The 26,607-nt window shown below is 34.8% G+C and overlaps 1 protein-coding gene and 1 pseudogene across 1 annotated transcript; both read left to right on the forward strand.

Annotated features, from left to right (window-relative positions):
* Window positions 1-3,517: 3,517 nt before the first annotated feature.
* LOC125845499 (uncharacterized) lies at window positions 3,518-4,487 on the forward strand (annotated as a pseudogene).
* Window positions 4,488-15,756: 11,269 nt separating this feature from the next.
* LOC125844601 (uncharacterized) lies at window positions 15,757-17,840 on the forward strand. The gene is made up of 2 exons (XM_049523916.1): window positions 15,757-15,886; window positions 17,311-17,840. Exons 1-2 carry the CDS (start codon window positions 15,757-15,759, stop codon window positions 17,838-17,840), a joined length of 660 nt encoding a protein of 219 aa, XP_049379873.1.
* The last annotated feature ends 8,767 nt before the right edge of the window (window positions 17,841-26,607 follow it).

A 26,607-nucleotide genomic window follows, 5' to 3' on the forward strand; every position in this document is an offset into this window, starting at 1 on the left:
TTGAATTTGGTTGATGATCTTGGTGGAGTTTTTGGAGAGGGTTTAGATAGAGTTTTTGGATGTTTTGAAGTTAAATGACTAAGTATGGATATGTCCCCTTTTTATAAAAAAACGTCCCAACACTTAGAAAAAAAATTGAGGCGGGTGAACAGTGTTTTCGGCTACTGGAATTTGCATTTTCTGCCGGACAGGTTTTACGAAAATGGTCATAACTCCTTCATCCTAACTCGGAATGAGGTGAAACAAATTGCGTTGGAAAGCTAACTCACAGAGCTTTAATTTTGATAGTTTGAGCTCCTTCCAGTTCCTTGTGGGCTGAGAGATATGCCCCTTTAAAGTTGACCCTCAAAATCGCATTTTTTGCGATTTTCGAATTTTGATACGGTTGTTCTAAAATTCGGGTTAGACCCATTTCCCACTCAATTTTACCCCTGAATAAGAATATGAAGTCGAATTTCCGAAATGATGCACGGATTTTGAGATATATGGAAATTACAATTTTAGGTGTTTTCGAAGCACATTTTCGGGCATTTTTGGGGTCGTTTCAGAAGCCCTCGCCCTCAACTGGAAGAGTCAATATAGGAGCGGTGGTCAATAACTCCTTGAGCCTCAAAAAGCTCGCCTCACACTCCTCTGACCAAACAAAGGGAACATCCTGGCGAGTCAACCGAGTCAAAGGCGCTGCTACAGTAAAAAATCCCTCAACAAAACGCCTATAGTAGCCTGCCAATCCGACGAAGCTACGAATCTCAGTCACAGAGGTGGGCCTGTGCCAATCACGAATAGCCTCAATCTTCGCCGGATCAACCCTAATACCCTCCTTGGACACCACGTGCCCCAAGAAGGCTAGTATTATAATTTTTTTTTTATTTTACACAAAATCTATTGAGAAAAAATAAAATATTGTTATTTATTTATTTTTTCAATACCGACATCAAGAGGTCGGTTTTTATTGTAATTCATTTTTTCCGAGAAAATTTCCGACCTCCAGAGGTCGGAATTTGGTTTTTCTGCTTTCCGCAAACCGACCTCCGGATGTCGCATTTAAAAGTAATTAGATGAAATAAAAATACCGACCTCCGGATGTCGCTTTAATTAATAGTAATTAGATGAAATAAAAATACCGACCTCCGGATGTCGCTTTAATTAATAGTAATTAGAAGAAATAAAAATACCGACCTCATGAGGTCGGTATTTTAATTACATACTACCGACATTCGGAAGTCGGAATTATAAAATATTTAATTGAGAAAAAATTCCGACCTCCTGATGTCGGAATTTTTAATGAATTACAATAAAAACCGACCTCTTGATGTCGGTATTATTTTCTCAATTAAATATAAAATATACCGACCTCATGAGGTCGGTATTTTTATTGTAATTCATTTTTTCCGGGAAAAATTCCGACCTCCGGAGGTCGGAATTTAGTTTTCCCTCTTTATTTTGCATAAAAACCGACTACTTGTAAATATCGACCTCCGGAGGTCGGAAATTACCGACCTCCATTTGAGGTCGGAAATTTTTAGGTCGGTATTCACTGTTTTTTTAGTAGTGAAAGTAAGTTTTTTGCTCTTTTCCTCTTACATAACAACGATGGAGGAGATAGTAAAAAAGTAGATTGGTTGTATGAATTTAATCTTAAATGACCATGTTGTCTTTTTATTAAAGTACATCACATACCAGTATAGTAAAACAAAAATAAGAAGTACTAGAAGTTCTATACTTATTATACTAGTATATAAATCTCACACGAGACCAAAAAATTTCTAAAAACATGTTATTTGAAGTGAACTTGCTAGCATGGCCAAAAAGATATTATCAACTAATCTCCCCATTTCAATTTGTTTTTCTGTTTTAATTTGATATGAAATTTAAGAAAGTAAATAAAACTTTTGAATCTTGTGATCTTAAACTAAATATGTGTAGAATGTACCAAAATGTCCTTTAATCTTGTAATTTTAAACATGACTTGCAAAAAGTTAGAATTAAGGAGTTGCCAACTAAAGAAAGTGACAATTTTTTTTTAATGGACTAAAAATTAAAGTAAAATTAAAAAATTGAAACGGAGGGACTAAGTGATATACATTGTATGTATCGCGAAAATAGTCCAGACTAAATTATTTTGAACTCAAATTGGTAGATTATCAACGTCTTGCTTAATTACATCTCCCTAAGATTTTGACTACACTAGTTATTGACTTGCTATAAAGGTAGATTGACTTGCTATAAATGTAGATTTTCAAAACCTAATATTCTCCCTCTATATGTAACTAATTGGCCAAATTTTGTCCTTCATTTAGTATAAGGTGGTAGAACCAAAAAAGAGAAACCAAAGAAATTCTTCTTCTTCTTTTCTCTCAAATCTTCAAAGGCTAAGAGATGGATTGTGAGATAATTCGTAATTTAGATGTTCCTTCAGCCTATGTTGGCTTCAGAATTCTCTTGGTTGATCCTGATACAACTTCTTTATCAAATATAGCAGCAATTCTTGAAGAACATTCCTTTAAAGGTACAATAATTGTATGCCTCTTTTAGTTTACTCTCATATGTGTTGAGCCTTTCCCCCTTAATTTTTGTTGGATCTTCTAGGTAGATTCTCTACTTACAGTCTATAGTTAAAGAAGTGAATTTCTGTAAAATTGCATATTGAAGCTTCATTAATAAGATACATGAAACTTATGGATCAAATTTAATTTTTTTTGGGTAGATTTGAGTGTTGAAATTTGAAGAAGAAAATTATTTTATTATTGGCAAAAAAATTGAGATGCACATAACTAAAACTTTTAGTAAATTTTAACATGTGTTTCAGTCATGTATGACTAAGTGCAGATATGGATGAATAAATTACAACAATGCTTAATAAGATTGTTAGATTTGTTGTTGTTTTAATAAATTGATGGTTGAAATTTTTGTTTATGATGCTTGAGAACATAACAAATGGATATGACTAGTTAATTTATGTCATTAAATAATCGAGAACATAAGATTTTTCTAAAATTTTAAATTGAATTGTCAAACAAGAACATTTAATCATTTGTTTAAATGCTCAATCGAAGCATATTTAGTTTAAATATCAAAATAAAATTTATTGTCAAGTGTAAAAGGTTATCGATATATCAAACCTTATGAAACTATATTCACTTAATCGTCAACTTTATCAATGTTAAGTTGTTCTTTTATTGGAAAAGAATCAGTTGGATTCTTAGGCAACAAGATTAAATTAATTAACTTATCAAATACTTTAATGATATTAGTCACCTAGGATCAATCAAATATTTCTTTCTTTACTTCTAATGTAATATTATTAATCAATTCATACTACCTTTATCTGTGTAATAATATAAAGGAAAGGGAAGGTGTATCACTGATTATTATGAAAGTATCCACAACATACATATATTTTTTTGTGATATTTTTTGAGCGTGATTTTTGTTTATAGTAACTGCGATCGAACAAGCAACTATAGCTTTATCCATTCTCTGGGAACAGATCGACCAATTCGACTTGGTCATGGTGGATGCCAACATGCTTGAAATGGACTACCTTGAATTCATCAAGTCCACTCAACTCATCAAAGACAAACCAATTATTTGTAAGATCATCTCCTCAAAATCTTAATTATTTTACGTAATTTAGTGTGTGCTATTCATTAATTCAAACGTGTATTTAAATGTGTTAATATAAGACAACATTATTAAACTTTATCTACTATAGTAATATTAAAAGATTGACTTCTAAACACATTAGTGTTACTTGTAGTTTCTATTTACATATATATTTGGTCAAATTCTTTATTTATATAAGTTCCCTACAAAGTAGTGTTTATAAATTTGAACATCTAACTTCCTCGACAATTTTAGATACCTCATTTAATTAATATTTTGTTCTTGATTTTTTATTTTTGGTTTAGTGATGTCTCCAGAGGTGACGATTGAAATGATAAAAGAAGCACCAACACAAGGGATATGCTTCATTTTTAAGAAGTCGCTCATTTCATCATTGAAACTCAAGGATGTATGGAAGCATGTGAAGTGGCACAATAAAAAGGCAAATGAGAAATCACAACACTACAACGCTAATCAAGTTTATGTAATGGACAACACATCTTGTTCTAAGAAAATGCAAGACAGAAAGGGAAAAAGCATAGCGAATTGCTCTGAGACTTATCAAGATCAAGAGGTAGGTTCTTTAATAGAAAAATATGAGGCAAAAAGGTCTAAGAGATTCAGAAGTACTAATGAGGAGGCACAAGTTAAATGTAGTGGTCCTTCAGAAAAAGAGGAGGATCATTCTTTGCTTTCGAAAATAAGTACAGAAAGAGCAGAAAAGAAAAGACGAAACCTGAAATGGACAGCAGAGCTTGATAAGAAATTAGACGACGTTGTTCGCGAGCTAGAAACAAAGGTAAGTGTTCAAAGACTTTGTTTTTATCCCGGCAGAGAGAAGTACAAAAAATAAGAATGTTGGTTAAGGAAAATCTCAAGTAGACATTTTCTGAATGTTCACAATTTTACTATTAAATTCTTATTATTTGTCTTACCATGTTGATTTAGCTGGTCCTAAAAATGTGCTGGAGAGGATGTGTGTGCAGGATATGACTATGGGATGTCTCACCTACCGTCTAAAGGTATCCAAGTATGAAAAAAACATTTATGATTCAAGGTTTTGTCAATTTTCCCTAATATTTTTCATCTAATGTAGAAATACCGATTCCAAAAACGACAAGCTTCGAATGTTCAACCAGTTCCTTCAACGAACTTCAACGACGAACAACATTCCAATGTGTTGAATTCAAGTAACTTCTCTGCGGATGTCAATGAATCATTTCAAGGAGCAGACATACCTCAACCACCAGAAGTTCCTTTTGTAGCTTTACCAAGTTCAAACGATTCTTCCTTGAACGAGTGCGATGATTGGATTAATGAATTTCTACAACTTGACGATTTTGAGCTGAAATTAAGCTAGTAAATCAGAGTGTCAGATCCTACAACTTGCTAGATTGCATGCCCTTTTGGAAAGGTCAACTCACACATTCCTAGTTGTTCAACAATTTTTATTGATCTATTGTAGAACTCAAACAATCTTTAACTTTTGTTCTTTTGCATATGAAATGATTGTATGAATATTTTATTTTTTATTTTGTGTGTATGCTTTACTCACAAGACATGGATCACCTTCTTGAATCAATTTTCATTTTGCTCGCATCATGCCTTCTTCTACTTTATTTTTATTTTTTGTGAAGAAGAAGTTGGTGTGATTTCTTCTATTGATGTTTTATGAAGGAATAATATAATATGAAAGAAGGAAAAAAGAAAATCAAAGAACAAAATTATTATAGAACAAGCAAAGATACTGATTATCTCGTAGCTTCCCAACTAGTCAACTATTGTTTCCAGCTATAAATAAACAGATTTGAAAGTGCAGAAAGTAAAATTGACACACGATGTCTTTATACTGGTAGGGATCCAGTGTGGATCTTACGTCCAGTCCCCTTGGGTTGCAAGGGTGTTCTCTTCTAGCCTTTAGAATCTTTGTAGTGAGTACAAGTTTGAGTATAGTTCCTATGTCTACACTTTTTTTTTGTTTAAACATTAGAAACTAAGTAATACAATTCTTGTTAAAAGTAGAGTAGATAATGTAGGATGATTCAGACTCATTGTACACCTGCTTCTTTCACAGACGCAACTTTTAAAGTGTTGAGACTTGAATCTTCTATATGAAGAGATAGCAGCCCAAGAGATTTGATCCTAGTAAAAGAAGGCAATGGAGATCCTTATTTTCCAAGAATAATGTTAAGGCTAATCTTCGATTTCCTTTTTGATTGTCCTTGATCTCTTCATTAAATTTTTGCTGATTGTCATCTTCCTTGATTGATGAATCTAAAGCAACAAACATTAAGCAATCAAACCAACATCAGTTGTATTCATTCTCCCCCTTTGTCATCAGCAAAAAGGAAAGAAGAAAGCATCCAACAAAAGCAGAAAATACACAACAGTTTTAAGAAGGGCAACACAGCCTATTACAAAATAGAGTAGCAAAACAAAACAGACAGTAGGAGTCTGAACCTTAGTCACAATCTTGATATCCTCTTTGACAATCTGATCAAGCCTTAGCATATGCGAGCCACATCTGCACCTGTTTTCTTAGTTACATCCTTCATATTATCTATCTTGAGGTGAGCAGCAAGTAGGAGATCTTTAAGAGAGTCCAACTGTTTGGCTGTTCCCCATGGCAGTCTTCATGGTCATAAGGCCACTTACCTAAGTGAAAGTGATAGACATAGCATCCAATTTTGCATTCATATAAGCAATGATTCTCCAGAGCAGCATTAAGTTTTGCAGAGGATACAGAGGTGGGAGATGAGGGTTTTGATTTCAGATTCTTTGCAGCAACATCTTCTGAATCATTCTTAAGAACCCAAGAGGAATCATTACGAGAGTATCCCATGCTAACAAAGGTACGAGAATTGTAGCATTGTTTGATGAAAATAGGAGAGAAGTCACTAAGACACAGGAAGTGAGATTCCAGTATGCGAGTTATGACCATACCAAAGGGTAGACTGGAGGGTTAAGAAATAACATACACCATGGCTGAAAGGATAAACGAGAAGAGATGAAATTTTATCTGAGAAACAAGACAGTATGTGAGCAGAGTGTCACGCTGAGTGAACGTAGAGTGAGAACCAACTCTAGGATGGAGGGTAGTAGTTACAATATGGGCAATACCACGAGTCTCAAAAGATAGATATTTGGGACCTAGATGAGAAGGAATGGTAGCAGAAGGGTAAATAACGAGTTTATGTTTGGCCTTGTTGCAGAATCAATTTACAGCTGCACAATATTGTATATATGGTAGTCTAGCTGATTTGTAGGGATTTGATTATTTAGTTACCATAGTTAGTTAGTACTCTTTATGTATTTATATCACTGTAATCATTGAGCAATAAACAAGTTATTCTCTCCAAACCTTATCGAATAACATGGTATCAAAGCTTTGTCGGTTTAGAAAGTGTAGTATGTCGAACTTCATGGTTGGTCGTCGCCGGAATTAGCCAGAAGACCTGATTTGGTGTCGCCTTGAAATTCTCAGCCTACTTATGGTAGTCTTCTCGATATTGGACCCAAGTTTTGAAGAATAAGCATCAACAACCAGGTTCTGTGATTTCTTTTGGTCATATTTGAGTTTGAATTTCTTTTTCCGCCGCTTTGATCTGTTTTGAGCTGCAACGCTGTTTGAATTTTGTTGCTGCTGTTCAAGTTTTATTCTGGATTGTTCAATTAGTTCCACATCTGGATCATTTGGGTATTTCATATTTTATTTTCTAGACCATCTCCAGAACAACTGCATGTTTCAGTCTATTTAAGTTTGAACCCTTTAGCTGAGAGTTGGCTGCTTCACTGTTTAAACCTTTATATGTCAGTGGAGCTATTTTTGAGTTGATTCAAACAATCTGACTTGCTGGCGTGGACATAGTTGTTGGGATAACATTTTGGTGCAAAACTTTGGCAGTTTCTTTAGTATTCTGATTGGAGAGCTTTGGCAAGTTCTCTATTATTCTGATTTGATATAGTGAGTTTGGGGAAATGACTGCTTCAAGTTCATTATATGATAAAAAGGTTTCGGTTTCGGCGGAAGAATTTGCTAAAATCTCTCAATATCATAAATCAGTGAAGGAACCCACTTTAGTTAATGCTTTTACGGAGTCGTGTCTTATCATGTCATCAAATAAATGGGTGATTGATTTAGGTGCAACAAATCACATGACAGGTAATCCTAATGTATTAACTTTCAATCACACAAAGCACCCTCTCTGGTTACTGTAGCTGATGGATCAACATGCAATAGCGTTGGATATGGGATTGTTAAACCAACATCATCAATTACCTTGTCATCTGTATTAAGTCTACCGAAGTTGGCCTTTAATTTGATTTCTGTTAGCAAAGTTACCAAGACCTTAATTGTTATATATCTTTCTTTCCCGATCATTGCTTGTTTTGTGATCTTACAACAAATCAGGTTATTAGTAAAGGGCATGTATCTGATGATCTTTATATCTTTGATGAATGGGAGCCTCAGTCTGTAGCCTGCTCAAGTGTCGTGTCTCCGTTTGAAGCACATTGCCGATTCGGCAATCCCTCTCTACCTCTGTTAAAGAAGCTTTGTCCTCAATTTCAGAATATATCTTCACTGGAATGCGAGTCATGTCGATTTGCAAAACATCATCGCAACTCAGTAGGTCCAAGGGTTAATAAGCGGGTTGAGTCGGCTTTTGAGTTAGTTCATTCTGACATTTGGGGACCATGCCCAGTCACTTCCAAAACGGGACATAGGTATTTTGTCACTTTTGTGGATGATTTCTCTCGGATGACTTGGATTTATTTTATGAAGAGTCGCTCTGAAGTGTTTACTCACTTTTGTGCCTTCTTTGCTGAAGTTAAAACCCAATTCAATGCTTCGGTTCGCACTCTAAGAAGTGACAATGCTAAATAATATATGTCAGAGTTGTATCAATCATATTTGAGACAGCATGGTATTCTCCACCAGTCTTCATGAGTTGATACAACCTCTCAAAATGGAGTTGCTGAGAGGAAAAATAGACATCTACTTGAGACATTTCGGGCACTTTTATTCCAAATGAAGGTTCCTAAACAATTTTGGGCAGATGCAGTCTCTACAGTCTGCTTTCTGATTAATCACATGCCATCTACTGTGCTTGTTGGTAATACACCTTATAGTGTTCTTTTTCCTAATAAATCACTATTTCTAGTGGAACCGAAGGTGTTTGGAAGCACATGTTATGTTCGAGATGTTTGACCATCTGTTACCAAGTTAGATACTAAGGCATTGAAATGTGTTTTTCTAGGTTATTCTCGCCTTCAGAAAGAGTATCGGTGTTATTCTACTGAACTTGGCAAATATCTTGTGTCAACTGATGTAGTATTTTCAGAGACTACACCATTTTTCTATGCACCTCCTAATTCTATAAGTCAGGGGGAGGAAGATGAGTGGTTAGTCTATCAAGTCACTCATGTTTTGACAAAACAATCTGATGTTGTTCCTCCAGCTCTCAGTCCTTCTGTTGATCACCACCCAAATGTTGTACCTTCAGTACCCGATCCATCTGTGGTAGTAAGACCACCAATTGTTCAAGTCTATTCAAGGAGGCGAGAGACTGATGATACTTGTCATACATATATTCGGTCACCTGATCCTTCAGAAAATCTCGACCTTCCTATTGCTCTTCGCAAAGGTACACGCACTTGCAAATCCACATATTCTATTGCTAATTTTGTTTCCTATGACCGCTTATCCTCCACGTCTAGATCTTTGATTGCTTCTCTAGACTCCATCTCTGTACCCAAAATAGTGAAGGAGTCTTTGAACCATCTAGGATGGTCTAATGCAATGTTAGATGAAATACATGCCTAAGAGGAAAATCACACATGGGATTTGGTGGATTTACCAAAGGGAAAGAAATCAGTGGGGTGTAAGTGGGTCTTCACAGTTAAAGTTAATCCAGATGGTTCTGTAGCAAGACTTAAGGCTAGATTTGTGGCTAAAGGGTATGCGCAGATATATGGGGTAGATTATTTAGACACCTTCTCTCCAGTTGCCCAACTCACTTCTGTTCGGTTGTTCATTTCTCTAGCTGCTTCTGAGAGTTGGCATTTGCATCAGTTAGATATCAAGAATGCATTCCTTCATGGTGATCTTTAGGAGGAAGTTTATATGGAGCAACCACTGGGTTTTGTTGCTCAAGGGGAGTATGCGAAAGTTTGTCATTTGAAGAAGTCTTTGTATGGCTTGAAACAAAGTCCACGAACTTTGTTTGACAAGTTTAGTGAGGTAGTTCAAGATTTTGGGTTGAAAATGAGCAAATGTGATCACTCAGTCTTTTATCGGCAATCAACATTTGGCTTTATTCTCCTTGTTGTATATGTTGATGACATTGTCATCACAGGAAGTGATTATGCGGGGATTTCTTCCCTTAAGTCTTTCTTACATACCAGATTTCAAATGAAAGATTTGGGTCCGTTAAGATACTTTTTGGGAGTAGAAGTAAATAGAAACAAGAGGGGAATTTTTCTGTCTCAAAAAAAGTATATTCTTGACCTGCTTGCTGACATTGGAAAGTTGGGAGCCAAACCTTGTAGTACTCCAATGGTTCCCAATGTGCATCTTATGACAGATGATAGTGATCCTTTTGATGATCCAGAGAAATATAGAAGGTTAGTTGGGAAGTTAAACTACCTTACTGTGACTCATCTGGATATTGCTTTTGCAGTAAGTGTTATTAGCCAGTTTATGTCCACACCTACGATTAAACATTTGGAAGCTTTGGAACAGATTCTGTGTTACTTAAAAGGAGCCCCTGGACTTGGCATAATGTATAGAAATCAAGGTCATACTCGTGTTGAGTGTTTTACAGATGCTGACTATGCTGGATCCAAAATTGATAGGAGATCGACTACAAGCTATTGAGTGTTTGTTGGAGGGATTTTAGTTTCATGGAGAAGTAAGAAGCAAAGTGTTGTATCTCGATCTAGTGCAGAATCCGAGTACAAAGCTATGTAACAGTCTACTTGTGAGATTATGTGGAAACATAATCTTTTAATGGAAATTGGCATAAAGCATCATACACCAGCTAAGCTCTGGTGTGATAATCAAGCTGCTTTTCATATTGCCTCAAATCCGGTGTATCATGAAAGAACTAAACATATTTAGGTCGACTGTCATTTTATTCGTGAGAAGATTCAGGAGAAATTGATTTCCACTGGTTACGTGAAGACATGACAGCAACTAGTTGATTTGTTCACAAAAGCGTTAAATGAAACTCGAGTTGATTACTTTTGTAACAAGCTGGGCATGGTCAATATCTATGCTCCAGCTTGAGGGGGAGTGTTACAGAATCATTTACAACTGCACAATATTGTATATATGGTAGTCTAGCTGATTTGTAGGGATTTGATTATTTAATTACCATAGTTAGTTAGTACGCTTTATGTATTTATATCACTGTAATCATTGAGCAATTCTCTCCAAACCTTATCGAATAATAGGCCTGTTCGAAAGAGACATCGCATTCAGAAGTCCAACAATTTTTGGGAGGATCCATGATACCAGAACAAGAGATATCAAAGATAGAGTCAATTTTTTTTTGCAGTAAAAAAAGATGTGCTTACCAAGTACTAAAGATTCAATTTCCCCTGCCTTAGAAGAATGGAGGTTTTCATAAAAGATAAAGAAACAGAGAGTTGCGTAAATAAAGAGTCACATTCAGAAGGAGCGTAATTAAAAGTAAGGAAACCCAATATACCAGGCGTGAGAAAAAAAATTGAAAAAGGAAAACATTCAATACACGCAAGAACTTCAACAATTTAAGGGATTTTCAATGATGTTTAAAGATTTTCGGAGAGTGCAAAATCTTTCTTCTAAAGGAGGTTTCGTAAAAATATCAATCAGTTGAATTTTTTGTGCTAATAAAAGATATTTCAATGTCTCCATTAAGAACATGATCACAAATAAAATGATTCTTAATATCAATGTGCTTAGCAAGAGAATGATGCATAGAGTTTTTTGAAAGACAGATAGAACTAGAATTATCACACATGTAGTTCTTCCAAGGAAGCCTTTACTCTAGCAGTCGACAAGTTTCTAGCCATGACTGAACCTCTTCTTTGAGAAGCTTTCCAAATTGTACACCCATCAACTGACCAATAATGTACAGACAAATAAATTGTGGCTATCCTTTTAGAGTCATCATGCAAGGTTAATGGCAAACTAGAGCTCCAAAATAACATAATCTTCTTACTGGACCATGTTGTTACGTGTAAGGAGAGACTTCTTATACCACTGTAAACATGGCTATATGTTGGAATGGTAGCAACTGAACATATAGAATCAATATGCACAACAGGGGAATGCATAAACCACTGCCATCCCGTATCCCACATTCGATTGATGTTATCAGAAGATCTATGCAAACAAACATTCTACTCATATCCATCAAAATTTCTCGAACATTACTTGTGTGACCAGTTAACTTCAGGGTCTTCAGACTTATCCCTGGATCCCATATGGGAACAACCAGTCCATTTCCAATTAATTCAAGAGAGAACTTGCTCTTAATTCCTACGAATACATATACTACTTGGACATGATCCCTTTTGGACATTTTATCAAACAAGTAGAAGCAACTCTAGTTTTTTTAATTTCCACATATTCAAGTAATGTATTAAGGCACACACTGGACAGATCAAGCTCTCGAGTACACTCAAAGATAAGAGAATCGAGTTTTACCTGTGGATCGTCAAGTATATGAAAATCGTGAGGCCAAATTATCTCTGTCTCATCGCAGTTCAGGCCTTCACCTCCTAGAGATGTATCACTTCCAATATGAATGTCGCACTCACAATCAATGTTGTGTAAGCAACCTCCTGCACTTCCTGGAGATGTAAGGTCAGTTTTGATACAAATTGTACACAACATATTATACTTCGCAAAGATGTAGCATCAATTCCGATACAAATGTTGCACTTGCAATTGACTTTGCATACACTACGTTCAGTTTGTTAAGTGGATTGTCCATTGTTAATCTTCACGCACAGGTCGCAGAACCATGGATCATATACCAATTGTTATGATCGAACTAATTAAACTCAGAATTTAAATTAAGCAAATCAAACTCTTAACAGTTTTTTTGGGGAATTTTCTCGGGTTTATATTAAGCAAAACTGAACTCAATTACATAATAGAAACTACTAATATGAAATGGAAATAACTGAAATACGGAATCTTCATAGATAGGATAAACTTGTAACCTGTAACAGAAGAAGAAAGAGGAGAATTTAGGGATAGGAGAAAGAAGAGGAAGAATAGTTTAGAGAGAATTGAGGAAGGTGAGGAAAATACCCAATTGATCGATGCCCCTCTTGCTAGGACTTAGTTATAGGATGCTCACGTACAATCACAGCCCTTCAGCTTCATAAACTACAATTAAAATCTCATCCGTCCAGGTATTATAATTCTATTCGTCGTTTCTGAAATTAAGCTAGTAAATCAGAGTGTCAGAACCTACAACTTGCTAGATTACATGCCTTTTTTGAAAGCTCAACTCAAACATTCCTTGACGTTCAACAGTTTTTATTGATCTATTGTGTTTGGCCTCTGCCTTTGTAGAACTCAAACGATCTTTTACTTTGGTTCTACTGATGTTTTATGAAGGAACAATAAGAAAGATGGAAATCGTCTAGTAGGATTTGTTTGTGTTAGTTCATATATTAATAGGTTTTCTAATCCTAGTTTAAGGCCTCATTTTTTTAATTAAGATTAAGACGTTTGAATCTGAATGCACATTTGAATGACTAAGATCTTGTTTGTAGATCTGAACACTGAAGAATTAAAATCGTTTGTTTTCAAACATCTGAATATACATAAATAATTTATTAGTATGTAAACACAATAAGTATTATATTTCAAATAATATGGTAGTTAAATATTACACAAACGAAATATTAGAAAAAGTGTGATTCTTTGATAAACGTATAGTTGAATTATAAATAAATATTTTAAGTTTGATAAAATAAAATGGAATTACATGAATTACATATATAAATTATAATAATAAAAATAATTGTTACAAAAAGATTTAGTCATCTTTTTAAAATATATTTATATATATTCAATATAAATTAATCTTAAATAAATAGGTGAAACATCTCTATGTTCTATTATGTGTTTGCCCATGTACTATTTTCTAAAATAAATAATGAATATGATGCATTCAAATGATTTTAAACAACTTTATATAGACATCATAATCCAATTTCAACACATATTTATGAAGTTGTTTTGCACTTTAATCAAATAAATTTTATCAATTCTTGGTAAACAACTAGAAAGAACAAAAATTAAAAGTTAAGAGAAATAATTTAGATAACTAATAAAGTTGGGGAATGAACGAGATCTGAACTATTTTTTTTAAGAAGAAAAATATGGAGCACAATTTTTTTCTGAAAACAAAAGTGTCTTTAAAAGTGTCTGAATGAGATAAGACTCTATCACAGATCTGATTCATTCATCCCTTTTTAGACCCATTAAAAGATTTTCAAGTGAAAAAAACAAACGCACTTAATGGCCTAATGTCTGGACAATTTAGATTCAGATCTCCATTAAGAGCAAACAAATGAGGCCTAATTTGGTTTCCTACCATTAGACATAGGGATGTTGCTAGTCATTGTCAATACACAGAAATATATACAGAAAAGAAAGATTTATAAAGAAATAGAGAGAACTTTAAAAAAAATTCACTATGACTAAATTTCTATTTTAACTCATATAGCTCAGTTAGTTTACCTATCTATTACTACGTTTAGGGTTCGCTAGATTAATACTTGAAGTCGGATGTCCATCACGTCGTACCCTAAAATGGAGCGAACAAATAAAGAATAAAATAAGAAAAATCTAACACAATCATTTTTTTTAGAGGACCATAAGTGAAAGCGACAATATAGTTTAAAGGATTTGAGCAACATAGTTAAATTATGAGGAACATATAGAGAGAGTAAGTCTTCAACTATATAATTAAAATATTTCAGAAGAATGAAAACAATGAAGTATATAGGAATTGAATACTATTTAATATATCATGTATTAGGAGAAACCATAGAGGGATATAATTGCATATTTAGAGGCTTGAAAGTATATTAAAATTTACTCAATGTTTCAAACTTCAATTTTTTCTTCTTTTTCCTTTTAAAAAAGTTATAAGTAAAGGTGCAGCTAGAGCTACAATCAACGAAACGTTGTTAGTTTAATACAATATCAAAATAGTATATGGTGTATATAGATCAAATATTAATACTAATTTATGTACATATATTAAATCGTGAGCACTTCAATTAAAATTCATACTTTGTCACTAGCAGTATGGATATACTACTAGGAAAACAATACAACTACTACTATTACTACATCTAATCTAAAGCAATTTGAGATCGGTTGTATGAATTATTCTTCAATGGCCGTGTTGTCTTTTTATCTAAGTACATCACATACCAATATAGTATAAAATATAAATTAGAAGTACTAGAAGTTCTATACTTTTTATACTGGAATATAAATCTCACACGAGACCAAAAAGTTTCTAAAAACATGTTATTTGAAATGAACTTGCTAGCATGACTAAAGAAATATTATCAACTACATTCCCTATTTCAATTTGTTGGTCTGTTTTAGTTTGATACATAATTTAAGAAAGTAAAGATGACTTTTGAATCTTGTGATCTTAAACTAAAGATGTGTCGAATGTACCAAAATGTCCTTTAATCTTGTGGTTTCAAACATAAATAGTAAAAAGTTAAAATTAAAGAGTTGTCAAATAAAGAAAGAGACAAAAAAAAATTTAATGTACTAAAAATTAAAGTAAAATTAGAAAATTGAAATGGGGGGACTAAGTGATATTGTCTGTATCGCGAAAATAGTCAAGACTAAATTATTTTGAACATAAATTAGTAGATTCTCTACATCTTTCTTAATTATATCTCCCTAAAATATTGACTACACTAACTATTGACTTGCTACAAAGGTAGATTTCGAAAATCTAATATTCTCCATCTCTATTTAATTGACAAAATTTTATCCTTCATTTAGTATAAGGTGGTAAAAACAAAAAACAAAAAGAGAAACCAAAGAAAGAGAACAAAAATTCAAAAATCTCTTCTTCTTGTTCCTCTCAAAGTCTTCATAGGCTAAGCGATGGATTGTGAGATAATTTATAATGTAGATGTTCCTTCAGCCTATGTTGGCCTCAGAATTCTCTTGGTTGATCCTGATATAACTTCTTTATCAAATATAGCAGCAATTCTTGAAGAACATTCCTTTAAAGGTACAATAATTGTATGCCTCTTTTAGTTTTTTCTCATATGTGCTGAGCTTTTTTCCCTAATTTTTGTTGGATCTTCTAGGTAAAATCTGTACTTATAGTCTATAGATAAAAAAATGAATTTCTGTAAAATTGCTTATTGAAGTTTGTTTTGTAAGATACATGAAACATATAGATCGAATTTATTTTTTTGGGGTAGATTTGAGTGTTGAAATTCGAAGAAGAAAACTATTTGATTATTGGCAAAAAAATTGAGATGCACATGACTAAAGCTTGTAGTAAATTTTAACATGTGTTTCAGTCATATATCACTAAGTGCAGGTATAGATTAATAAATTACAACAATGCTTAATAAGCTTGTTAGATTTGTTGTTGTTTTTATAAATTGATGGTTGAAATTTTTGTTTATGATGCTTGAGAACATAACAAATGGATGTGACTAGTTAAATTATGTCATTAAATAATCTATGTAATTGATGTTCAAGAACATAAGATTTTTCTAAAATTTTAATTTGAATTGTCAAACAAGAACACTTTATCATTTGTTTAAATGTTCAATCCAAGCATATTGTAGCTTAAATATATAAATAAAATTTATTGTCAAGTGTAAAAGGTTATCGATATATAAAACCTTATGAAAATATATTCATTTAATCGTCAAATTTATCAACATCCTATCTGAGTTGTACTTTATTTGGAAAAGAATTAGTTGGATTCTTAGGCAACAAGTTTAAATTAATTAACTTATCAAAGACTTGATGATATTAGTCACCTAGCATCAATCAAATATTTCTTTCTATACTTCTAATGTAATATTATTAGTCAGTTCATACTACCTTTATTTGTGTAATAACATAAAGGAAATGGAAGTTGTATCACTGATTATTATGAAAATATCCCACAACATACATATTTTTTGTGATATTTTTTTGAGCTTGATTTTTGTTTATAGTAACTGCGATCGAACAAGCCACTATAGCTCTATCCATTCTCCGGGAACATATCGACCAATTCGATTTGGTCATGGTGGATGCCAACATGCTTGAAATGGACTACCTTGAATTCATCAAGGTCACTCAACTCATCAAAGACAAACCAATTATTTGTAAGACCATTTCCTCAAAATCTTAATTATTTTGCTTGGTTTAGTGTGTGCTATTCATTAATTCAAAAGTATATTGAAACGTGTTAATATAACACATCATTATTGAACTTTATCTACTATAATAATAATATCAAAAAATTGTGTTCTTTAACACATTAGTGTTAGTTGTAGATTCTATATATATATATTTTTGTCAGATTCTATATTTATATAAGTTCCTTACAAAAGTGGTGTATAAAAATTTGAACATCTAACTTCTCCCCACAATTCTAGATACCTCATTTAATTAGTATTTTGTTCTGATTTTTTGTTTTTGGCTTAGTGATGTCTCCAGAGGTGACGATCGAAATGATAAAAAAAGCACCAACACAAGGGATATGCTACATTTTTAAGAAGTCGCTCATTTCATCATTGAAACTCAAGGATGTATGGAAGTATGTGAAGTGGCACAATAACAAGGCAAATGAAAATTCACAACACTACAAGGCTAATCAAGTTTATGTAATGGACAACACATCTTGTCCTGGGAAAATGCAAAACAAAAAGGGAAAAAGCATAACGAATTGCTCCGAGACTTATCAAGATCAAGCGATAGATTCTTTAATAGAAAAAGATGAGGCAAAAAGGTCTAAGAGAATGAGAAGTACGATTGAGGAGGCACAAGTTAAATGTAGTGCTCCTTTAGAAAAAGAGGAGGATTATTCTTTGCTTTTGAAAATAAGTACAAAAAGACCTGAAAAGAAAAGACGAAATTTGAAATGGACAACAGAGCTTGAGAAGAAATTAGACGAAGTTGTTCGCGAGTTAGGAGACAAAGGTAAGTGTTCAAAGACTTTATTTTTATCCCGATAGAGAGAAGTAGAGAAATAAGAATGTTGGTTAAAGAAAATCTTAAGTAGACATTTTCTTAATGTTCACAATTTTACTATTAAATTCTTATTATTTGTCTTACCATGTTGATTTAGCTGGTCCTAAAAATGTGTTGGAGAGGATGTGTGTGCAGGATTTGACTAAGGAATGTCTCACCTACCGTCTAAAGGTATCCAAATATGAAAAAAACATTTATGAATCAAGGTTTTGTCAATTTTTCCTAATATTTTTCATCTTATGTAGAAATACCGATCCCAAAAACGACAAGCTCCGGATGTTCAACTAGTTACTTCAACGAACTTCAACGAGGATTCCAAAGTGTTCAATTCTAGTACATTATCTGTGAATGTCAATGAATTATTTCAAGGAGCATACATACCTCAACCACTAGAAGTTCCATCGGCAGCTTTACCAAGTTCAAGCGATTATTCCTTGTACGAGTGCGATGATTGGATTAATGAATTTCTAGAACTTGATGATTTCAAGCTGAAATTAAGCTAGTAAATCAGAGTGTCAATCCTACAACTTCCTAGATTACATTCCTATTTTATTTTATTTTTCATTTTGTGTGTATGCTTTACTCATAAGACATGGATCACCTTCTTGAATCAATTTTCATCATGCTCGTATCATGCCTTCTTCTATTTTATTTTTTGTGAAGAAGAAGTTGGTGTGATTTCTTCTATTGATGTTTTATGATGGAATAATATAATATGAAAGAAGGAAAAAAGAAAATCAAAGAACAAAAGTGATTATAGAACAGGCAAAGATATTGATTATGTCGTAGCTTCCCAACTAGTCAACTATTGTTTCCAGCAATAAATAAACAGATTTGAAAGTGCAGAAAGTATGATTTACACACGATGTCTTTATACTGGTTGGAATCCAGTGTGGATCTTACGTCCGGTCCGCTTAGGTTGCTAGGGTGTTCTCTTCTAGCCTTTAGAATCTTTGTAGTGAGTACAAGTTTGAGTATAGTTCCTATGTCTACACTCATCTTTTTCTTTTGATACAAAGCTTTACCAACATAATTTTTTTCTTCTCTTTTTTTTTGTTTAAACAGTAGAAACTAAGTAATACAATGCTTGTTAAAAGTAGAGTAGATAACGTAGGATGATTCAGACTTGTTGTACACCTTCTTTGACAGACGCAGCTTTTAAAGAGATAGCAACCCAAGAGATTTGATCCTAGGAAAAGAAGGCAATGGAGATCCTTATTTTACAAGAATAATATTAAGGCTAATCTTCGATTTCCTTTTGATTGTCCTTGATCTCTTTATTGAATTCTTGCTGATTGTCATCTTCCTTGATTGATAAATCTAAAGCAACAAACATTAAGCAATCAAACCAACACAAGTAGTATTCATTCTCCCCCTTTGGCATCAGCAAAAAGGAAAGAACAAAGCATCCACCAAAAGCAGAAAATACACAGCAGTTTTACAAAGGGCAACACAACCCATTACAAACAGAGTAGCAAAACAAAACAGACAGAAGGTGTTCGAAACATAAGAGCAAACACATTAACGAGGACGCAAGAAGTAGGTAAGCGTGGTGACAATAACAGTGGACATCTCCTCAAACTTGGAGGAAAGAGAGGTGGAAATGGCTTTGGAGCCAGTCTGAACCTTAGTCACAATCTTGATAGCCTCTTTGACAATCTGATATAGCCTTAGCATATGCGTGCCACATCTACACCTGTTTTCTTAGTTACATCCTTCATATTATCTATCTTGAGGTGAGCAACAAGTCGGAGATCTTTAAGAGAATCCACCTGTTCCCCATGGCAGTCATCATGGTCATAAGGTCGCTTACCTGAGTGAAAGTGATAGACATAGCATCCAATTTTGCATTCATAAAAGCAAGATTCTCCAGAGCAGCATTAAGTTTTGCAGAGGATACAGAGGTGGGAGATGAGGGTTTTTGACTTCAGATTCTTTGCAGCAACATCTTCTGAATCATTCTTAAGAACCCAGGAGGAATCATTACGAGAGTATCCCATGCTAACAAAGGTACGAGAATTGTAGCATTGTTTGATGAAAATAGGAGGGAAGTCACCAAGACACACATGAAGTCCAGTATGTGAGTTATGAGCATACCAAAGGGTAGATTGGAGGGTTAAGAAATAGCATACACCATGGCTGAGAGGATAAACAAGAAGAGATGAAATTTTATCCGAGAAACAAGACAGTATGTGAGCAGAGTGTCACGCTGAGTGAACATAAAGTGAGAACCAGCTCTAGGAAGGAGGGTAGTAGCAACAATATGGGCAATACCACGAGTCTCAAAAGATATATATTTGGGACCTAGATGAGAAGGAATGGTAGCAGAAGGGTAAATAACGAGTTCATGTTTGGCCTGTTCTAAAGAGACATCGCATTCAGAAGGCCAACAATTTTTGGGAGGATCCATGATACCAGAACAAGAGATATCAAAGATAGAGTCAATTTTTTTGCAGTAAAAAAAAATGTNCTGAGTGAACATAAAGTGAGAACCAGCTCTAGGAAGGAGGGTAGTAGCAACAATATGGGCAATACCACGAGTCTCAAAAGATATATATTTGGGACCTAGATGAGAAGGAATGGTAGCAGAAGGGTAAATAACGAGTTCATGTTTGGCCTGTTCTAAAGAGACATCGCATTCAGAAGGCCAACAATTTTTGGGAGGATCCATGATACCAGAACAAGAGATATCAAAGATAGAGTCAATTTTTTTGCAGTAAAAAAAAATGTTGTTGTTACGTATCTCAAGATCTACTTTGAATGGGTCATAGACTTCAGCTGATTATTAGGAGATTAGTTTTCTTTTAGTCATTATCCTATTTACTAGTTATAGTTGTTCCTATTTTATAGGTATGTTAGCAGTCTTTTAGCAGTCCATGTTCTGTGTTAGTTGTACTGCCCCTCTATTTATTTAATCTGCTTGAAGTTCAATAAAAATTATTCTTCAGATTTCAATTCATCTTGTTGTTCTAGTTAAATTAATAACATTGGTATCAGAGCCCTACTTCTTAAGGGACTTGTGTGAGACTTGCGAGGTTCTTTTCTGAGTGTTTATCCATAAAATATTCTCTGCAAAACACCATTAAAACAATGGAGAATGCAGGCTCTTTTTCTGCTATGGCTCCACCAGTTTTCGATGGAGAAAACTATCAAGCCTGGGCAGTAAAAATACAAGTTTATTTGGAGGCTAGTGATTTGTGGGAGGTTGTCCAGGAAGACTACGAAATGCATCCTCTGCCAGGGAATCCAACTATGGCTCAGATTAGAACCCACAAAGAAAAGAAGACAGGAAAATCCAAAGTTAAATCGTGTCTCTTTGCTGCAGTTTTTGCCACCATTTTCAGTAGAATAATGACATGTAACACAGCCAAAGCAATTTGGGATTTCCTCAAGAAAGAGTACGAGGGAGATGAAAGAATTAGAGGAATGAAAGTACTGAACTTAGTTAGAGAATTCGAGATGCAGCGTATGAAGGAATTAGAAACCATTAAGGATTATTCTGATAGGTTGCTTGGGATTGCCAATAAGGTAAGGATACTTGGAAATGAACTTACTGATAATAGAATAGTTCAAAAAATACTTGTAACTTTACCTGAGAGATATGAGGCAACTATTGCTCCATTGGAAAATACTAAAGATCCGTCTAATCTTAGCTTGGCAGAGTTATTGAGTGCACTGCAGACACAAGAACAACGAAGAATGATGAGGCATGATGGGTCCATTGAGGGAGCCTTGCAAGCCAAGTTGCAGTTCGGTTCAAGTGCCAGGGGAAAGAAAGAGAATCATGAAAACTACGAAGCAACAACAGCGAGAAATAATGTTACTGCAACTAGCAACAACAGAGAAGGCAAATATCCTCCCTGCCAACATATTGGGAGGAAAAATCATCCACACTTCAAGTGTTGGAGAAAACCTGATATGAAATGCGAAAGTGTCACAAGCTCGGTCATGCTGAGATTATCTGCAAAGAGAAGGGATTACAGTCACGCCCCGAGCCTACACCCTGGCGGGACCGACACTCGAAGACCATTGCTGGCCCCAAGTGAACCCTTGTACCGGCTTACTTAAGCGGAAACTTAACCCAATAGAATAACTTCATGCAATGAAAGGTCATAAAACCACCTAACTGATGAAAACTGGCCAAAAAGGCAACTCGTGTCTCAAAATAGAATATTTATATATATACATAGATGAGAGACTTAATACTAACTGACTAACTGTCTATGAAGTCTCTATAAAACTGAGATGGATGTTGGGACAGACCCCGCAACATCTTAATAAAGCAAAACTAAGAAAAACAAAATAATTGAGTCCTCCGGAATGCAAAGAGGCTCACCACTGACTCTGGAGTGCTTAGCTGGATCAACGGTGTGCTGGATGTTGATCCTGGTTACCTGTGTCTGCATCACAATATGATGCAGGCCAACTGGCATCAGTACATTGAATGTATGAGTATGTGAGTTGGAAAGCTAAACAACAACTTAAGCTTGAAAAGAGTACAAAGGAGCACTTACCTTGGCTCTGTTCAACTCATGAATAACCGAACTCAATATAAAGCAATAAGACACATGCAATATATAAAGCTTGTAAAACAGTGTAAACAACTTAGTTCGTTAAAGATAAGGCAATAACAAACTCAACTTTACTTATATAAAAGTAATATAACTTTTGTGGGAGATTCTTTAACTGACAACCACCACTATATGCCCTAGTGATGGTACAACGTTTTACCTCACATTGCCCAAGGACCATCCTATACCTTGTTGTGATATAGGACCTTACTTAACTTAGTGGATCCACTAGCTTAACTTACGTGATCATCTAAAAAGAATGACCTATTAGATCCCATGTTGGCTACATGGTTCTTATGGAAAGTTAAGTTAATATGAACTCGTGTCCCCAACTCGGTGCTCAATACTACTCCCAAAAATACTTTAGCTCATAAGTGTTTTAAACACATCTTTCTTTAGTTTGAGATAATTGCTCAAAGCTTAGCGCAAAGGCTCTTTTGGAAAAACATAGTTCCTTTCTTACTCAAATGTAAAAACATTTATAAACTTCTTTGGGAATACTTAGTTCCCTAATAACTTTTGAGAAATAAACTCAACTCTATCCTTTTGGCTTAACTTGAAACTTGAGCCTTAAAACGAAGTTAAAACGTTCATAAAAGACTCTTGGAAAAACTTTAAAGACTTGCTTTAAGTTGCTTCTTAACTTCTAGACTTGACTCTAACTTCACTTGACTTTGATCCTAACTTTCCTCGAATTGGATTACGGATTCAAGGGTAATGATCTCATGTTTATGGATGAGTTCCTGATGTTTAGATGTACCTTAGGGTGTTGAAATCAACTAGAAAACATAGGTACATTACCAAGGAACATGTATGAAAAAGTGGGGAAGGAATGAGGAGGATTGGAGTCCTTGGCGCTCTGAGAGGAGTGGGGTGCCAGCCCTCAAATTCCAGAAGGCCTGCTGGGCGCACTGCATGGTGTGCCGCCCCAAGAGGGGAACTTCGAGGTCCCTTTTGGGGCGCGCTGGCTGGCGCGACGCCCCAACCCTTTCCCCAGAAAATCCGACTTTTTTCCTTATTTTCTCCAACTCTAAACCCTCTCAACAACAAAGGTTCTTTCCCCAAACACTCATAATCATTAAAACCCTCAATATACAATAGATTCAACTCAAAATTCCATCCATAAACATGTACCAAATCAACAAGAGACTTCAACACAACCACAAGAAATCATCAAACACAACCAATCTTTTCTCTTTTCGGAATTAAAATGAGTTTGGCGTGTGGGGGAATGAACCAACCCAACACTATGATTTCACATACCTTATAGGGATCCCCCCTGACGAAAACTACGACGATCTTGACGAACTTTACTTTTTCTTCTCTTTCTCCTCTTCTTTCTCTCTTCATTCACAACCCTAACTCTCAGTCTAGACCCTTAATATAACCAAAATAATGGTTAGGGAAAAGACCAAAATACCCTTACAAATTCGGACTAAACTGCCCTATGCCAACAGCCTAACTTCCAAAGGGCATAACTCACTCATACGAACTCGAAATCGAGCAAACTCAGCTGCATTGGAAAGATCATTCCAAGGAATTTCCAAACATAACTGTAAATACACCTAACTCATCCTAATATAGGAGTTATGATCATGTGAAGTTGACCAAAAACTCATTTTTTTTCCATAACTAAATTTCCAGATTTTTAATTCTTTCCAAAAATGACCATTTCCAATTACAAGCTTATTCATAGCTATTTCAAATTGCTCGATGTTACATTACAACAACCAACTGATGCACAGATTGCAGACCAACAAGAAGATGAGCAACTATTTATGGCCACCTGTTTCGCAAGCAAAAATTCAAGTGAAAGTTGGCTTGTTGATAGTGGTTGTACGAACCACATGACCAGTGATGAAAAGCTTTTCAGAGAACTTGATAGATCAGTTAAATCAAGAGTCAGGATCGGAAATGGAGAATACCTCCCAGCAAAAGGAAAGGGGACTGTAGCAATTGAAAGTTACAAAGGTACAAAACTTATTTATGAAGTTTTATTTGTTCTTGAAATTGATAAGAATTTATTAAGTGTTGGGCAACTCCTAGAAAATGGATTCAAATTATTATTTGAAGATAAAGCGTGCATGATCAGTGATCCTAGTGGTCAGGAAATATTCAGAATTAAAATGCAGGGAAAAAGTTTTTCCTTGAATCCATTGAACGAGGAACACATAGCTTTTCCAAGCTAGCTCACTGTAGTGGAAACGTGGCACAAAAGGTTGGGGCACTTTCATCACAAAGCTTTATTATTTATGCAAAGGAGCAAAATGGCAAATGGTTTACCAAACTTGGAGGAGAACCCCTCAAGTTGTAAGGCTTGCGTGCTTGGAAAGCATACTAGACTTCCATTTAAAAGTTCCACTTGGAGAGCTACAGAAAAGTTGCAACTCATTCACACCGATCTTTGTGGTCCACAAAGAACTCATCACTCAATGGCAGCAGGTATTATATTATTTTCATTGATGATCTAACAATAATGTGTTGGATTTACTTTATGAAGTTTAAGTCCGAAGCTGCTGCAATTTTCATGAAGTTCAAAAGATGGATAGAAAATCAGAGTGGCAGCAAGATGTAGGTCATTAGGTCAGATAATGGAACTGAATATACCTCGGATATGTTTAATTCTTTTTGTGAAGAAACTGGAATTGAGCACCAGCTTACTGTCCCTTATTCTCCACAACAAAATGGAGTGAGTGAGAGAAAAAATAGAACAATCATGGAGATGTCGAGATGCTTGTCGCATGAGAAGAATCTACCAAAGAAGTTTTGGGTTGAAGCAACAAACACTGTTGTTTTCTTGCTGAATAGACTGCCTACGTGGGCAATGGAATGAAAGACTTCATTTGAAGCATGGTATGGTGTCAAACCTGTTTTGAAAAACCTCAAGATATTTAGATGTCTATGTTTTTCTTATGTTCCACAGGTTAAGAGAGACAAGCTAGATAAGAAGGCAGATTTGGGAATCTTCATTGGCTATAGCTTATTTTCTAAAGCTTATAGGATCATTCAACCTCAAACAGACAAGATTATGGTAAGTAGAAACGTTCAATTCCTTGAAGATGAGCAATGGGAATGGAATGAGGAGTCTCGAGTTAAAAACCATAATTCACAACTTGATTATGATGACTTGGTGGATGATCAGCCTATTAGGGGAACAAGGTCACTCTCTGATATTTATGAGAGATGCAATGTTGTTGTTTTTGAACCTGCGGGATATGAGGAAGCAAAAATAGATCAAAATTGGACAAATGCAATAAAGGAGGAGTTGACCATGATAGAAAAGAACCAAACTTGGAAGCTCGTGGAAAGACCCCAAGATAGAAAAGTGATTGGAGTTAAATGGATTTTTCGAACAAAGTTAAATCCAGATGGTTCGGTAAACAAGCACAAAGCTAGATTGGTGGTGAAAGGCTATGCCCAAGTTTGGGGAGTAGATTTTTCTGATACTTTTACCCCAGTAGCCAGATTGGATACACTTCGGATGCTTTTGGCTATTGTGGCACAGAAAAATTGGAAGATTTTTCAAATGGACGTGAAGTCTGCTTTCTTGAATGGTCTACTACAGGAAGAAATATATGTTGAGCAGCCAGAAGGGTTCAGCGTACCAGGACATGAAGATATGGTTTATCTGTTAAAGAAAGCTCTATACGGAATAAATCAAGCTCCTAGAGCTTGGTACAACCGAATAGATAATTATTTGCTAGGCTTAGGCTTTGAAAAACGCTTAAGTGAATCGACTCTTTATGTCAAGTAAGTTGCCTCTAACATCATTATTATTTCTTTGTACGTCGACGATTTACTTGTGACAGGAAATAATACACGGATGATTGAAGAATTCAAGGAGGAAATGATGTAAGTCTTTGAGATGACTGATCTTGGCGAGATGACTTATTTTCTGGGAATGGAGATCAAGCAAACTCAGAATGAAGTTTTTGTTTGTCAAAAGAAATATATGAAGGAGATTCTAAAAAGATTTAGAATGGAAGAATGCAAGATTGTGAGTACTCCAATGAATCAAAATTAAAAGCTGAAAAAGGATGATGGAGCTGAACTAGTTGATGAAGGAGTATATCGAAGCTTAATTAGATACTGGATGTATATCACAACAACAAGGCCTGACATCTACGTGTCTCAAGATCTGCTTTGAATGGGTCAGAGACTTCAGCTGATTATTAGGAGA

The sequence above is a fragment of the Solanum stenotomum genome, chromosome 11 (genome assembly GCF_019186545.1).
Source record: "Solanum stenotomum isolate F172 chromosome 11, ASM1918654v1, whole genome shotgun sequence".
Classification (NCBI taxonomy): domain Eukaryota; kingdom Viridiplantae; phylum Streptophyta; class Magnoliopsida; order Solanales; family Solanaceae; genus Solanum; species Solanum stenotomum.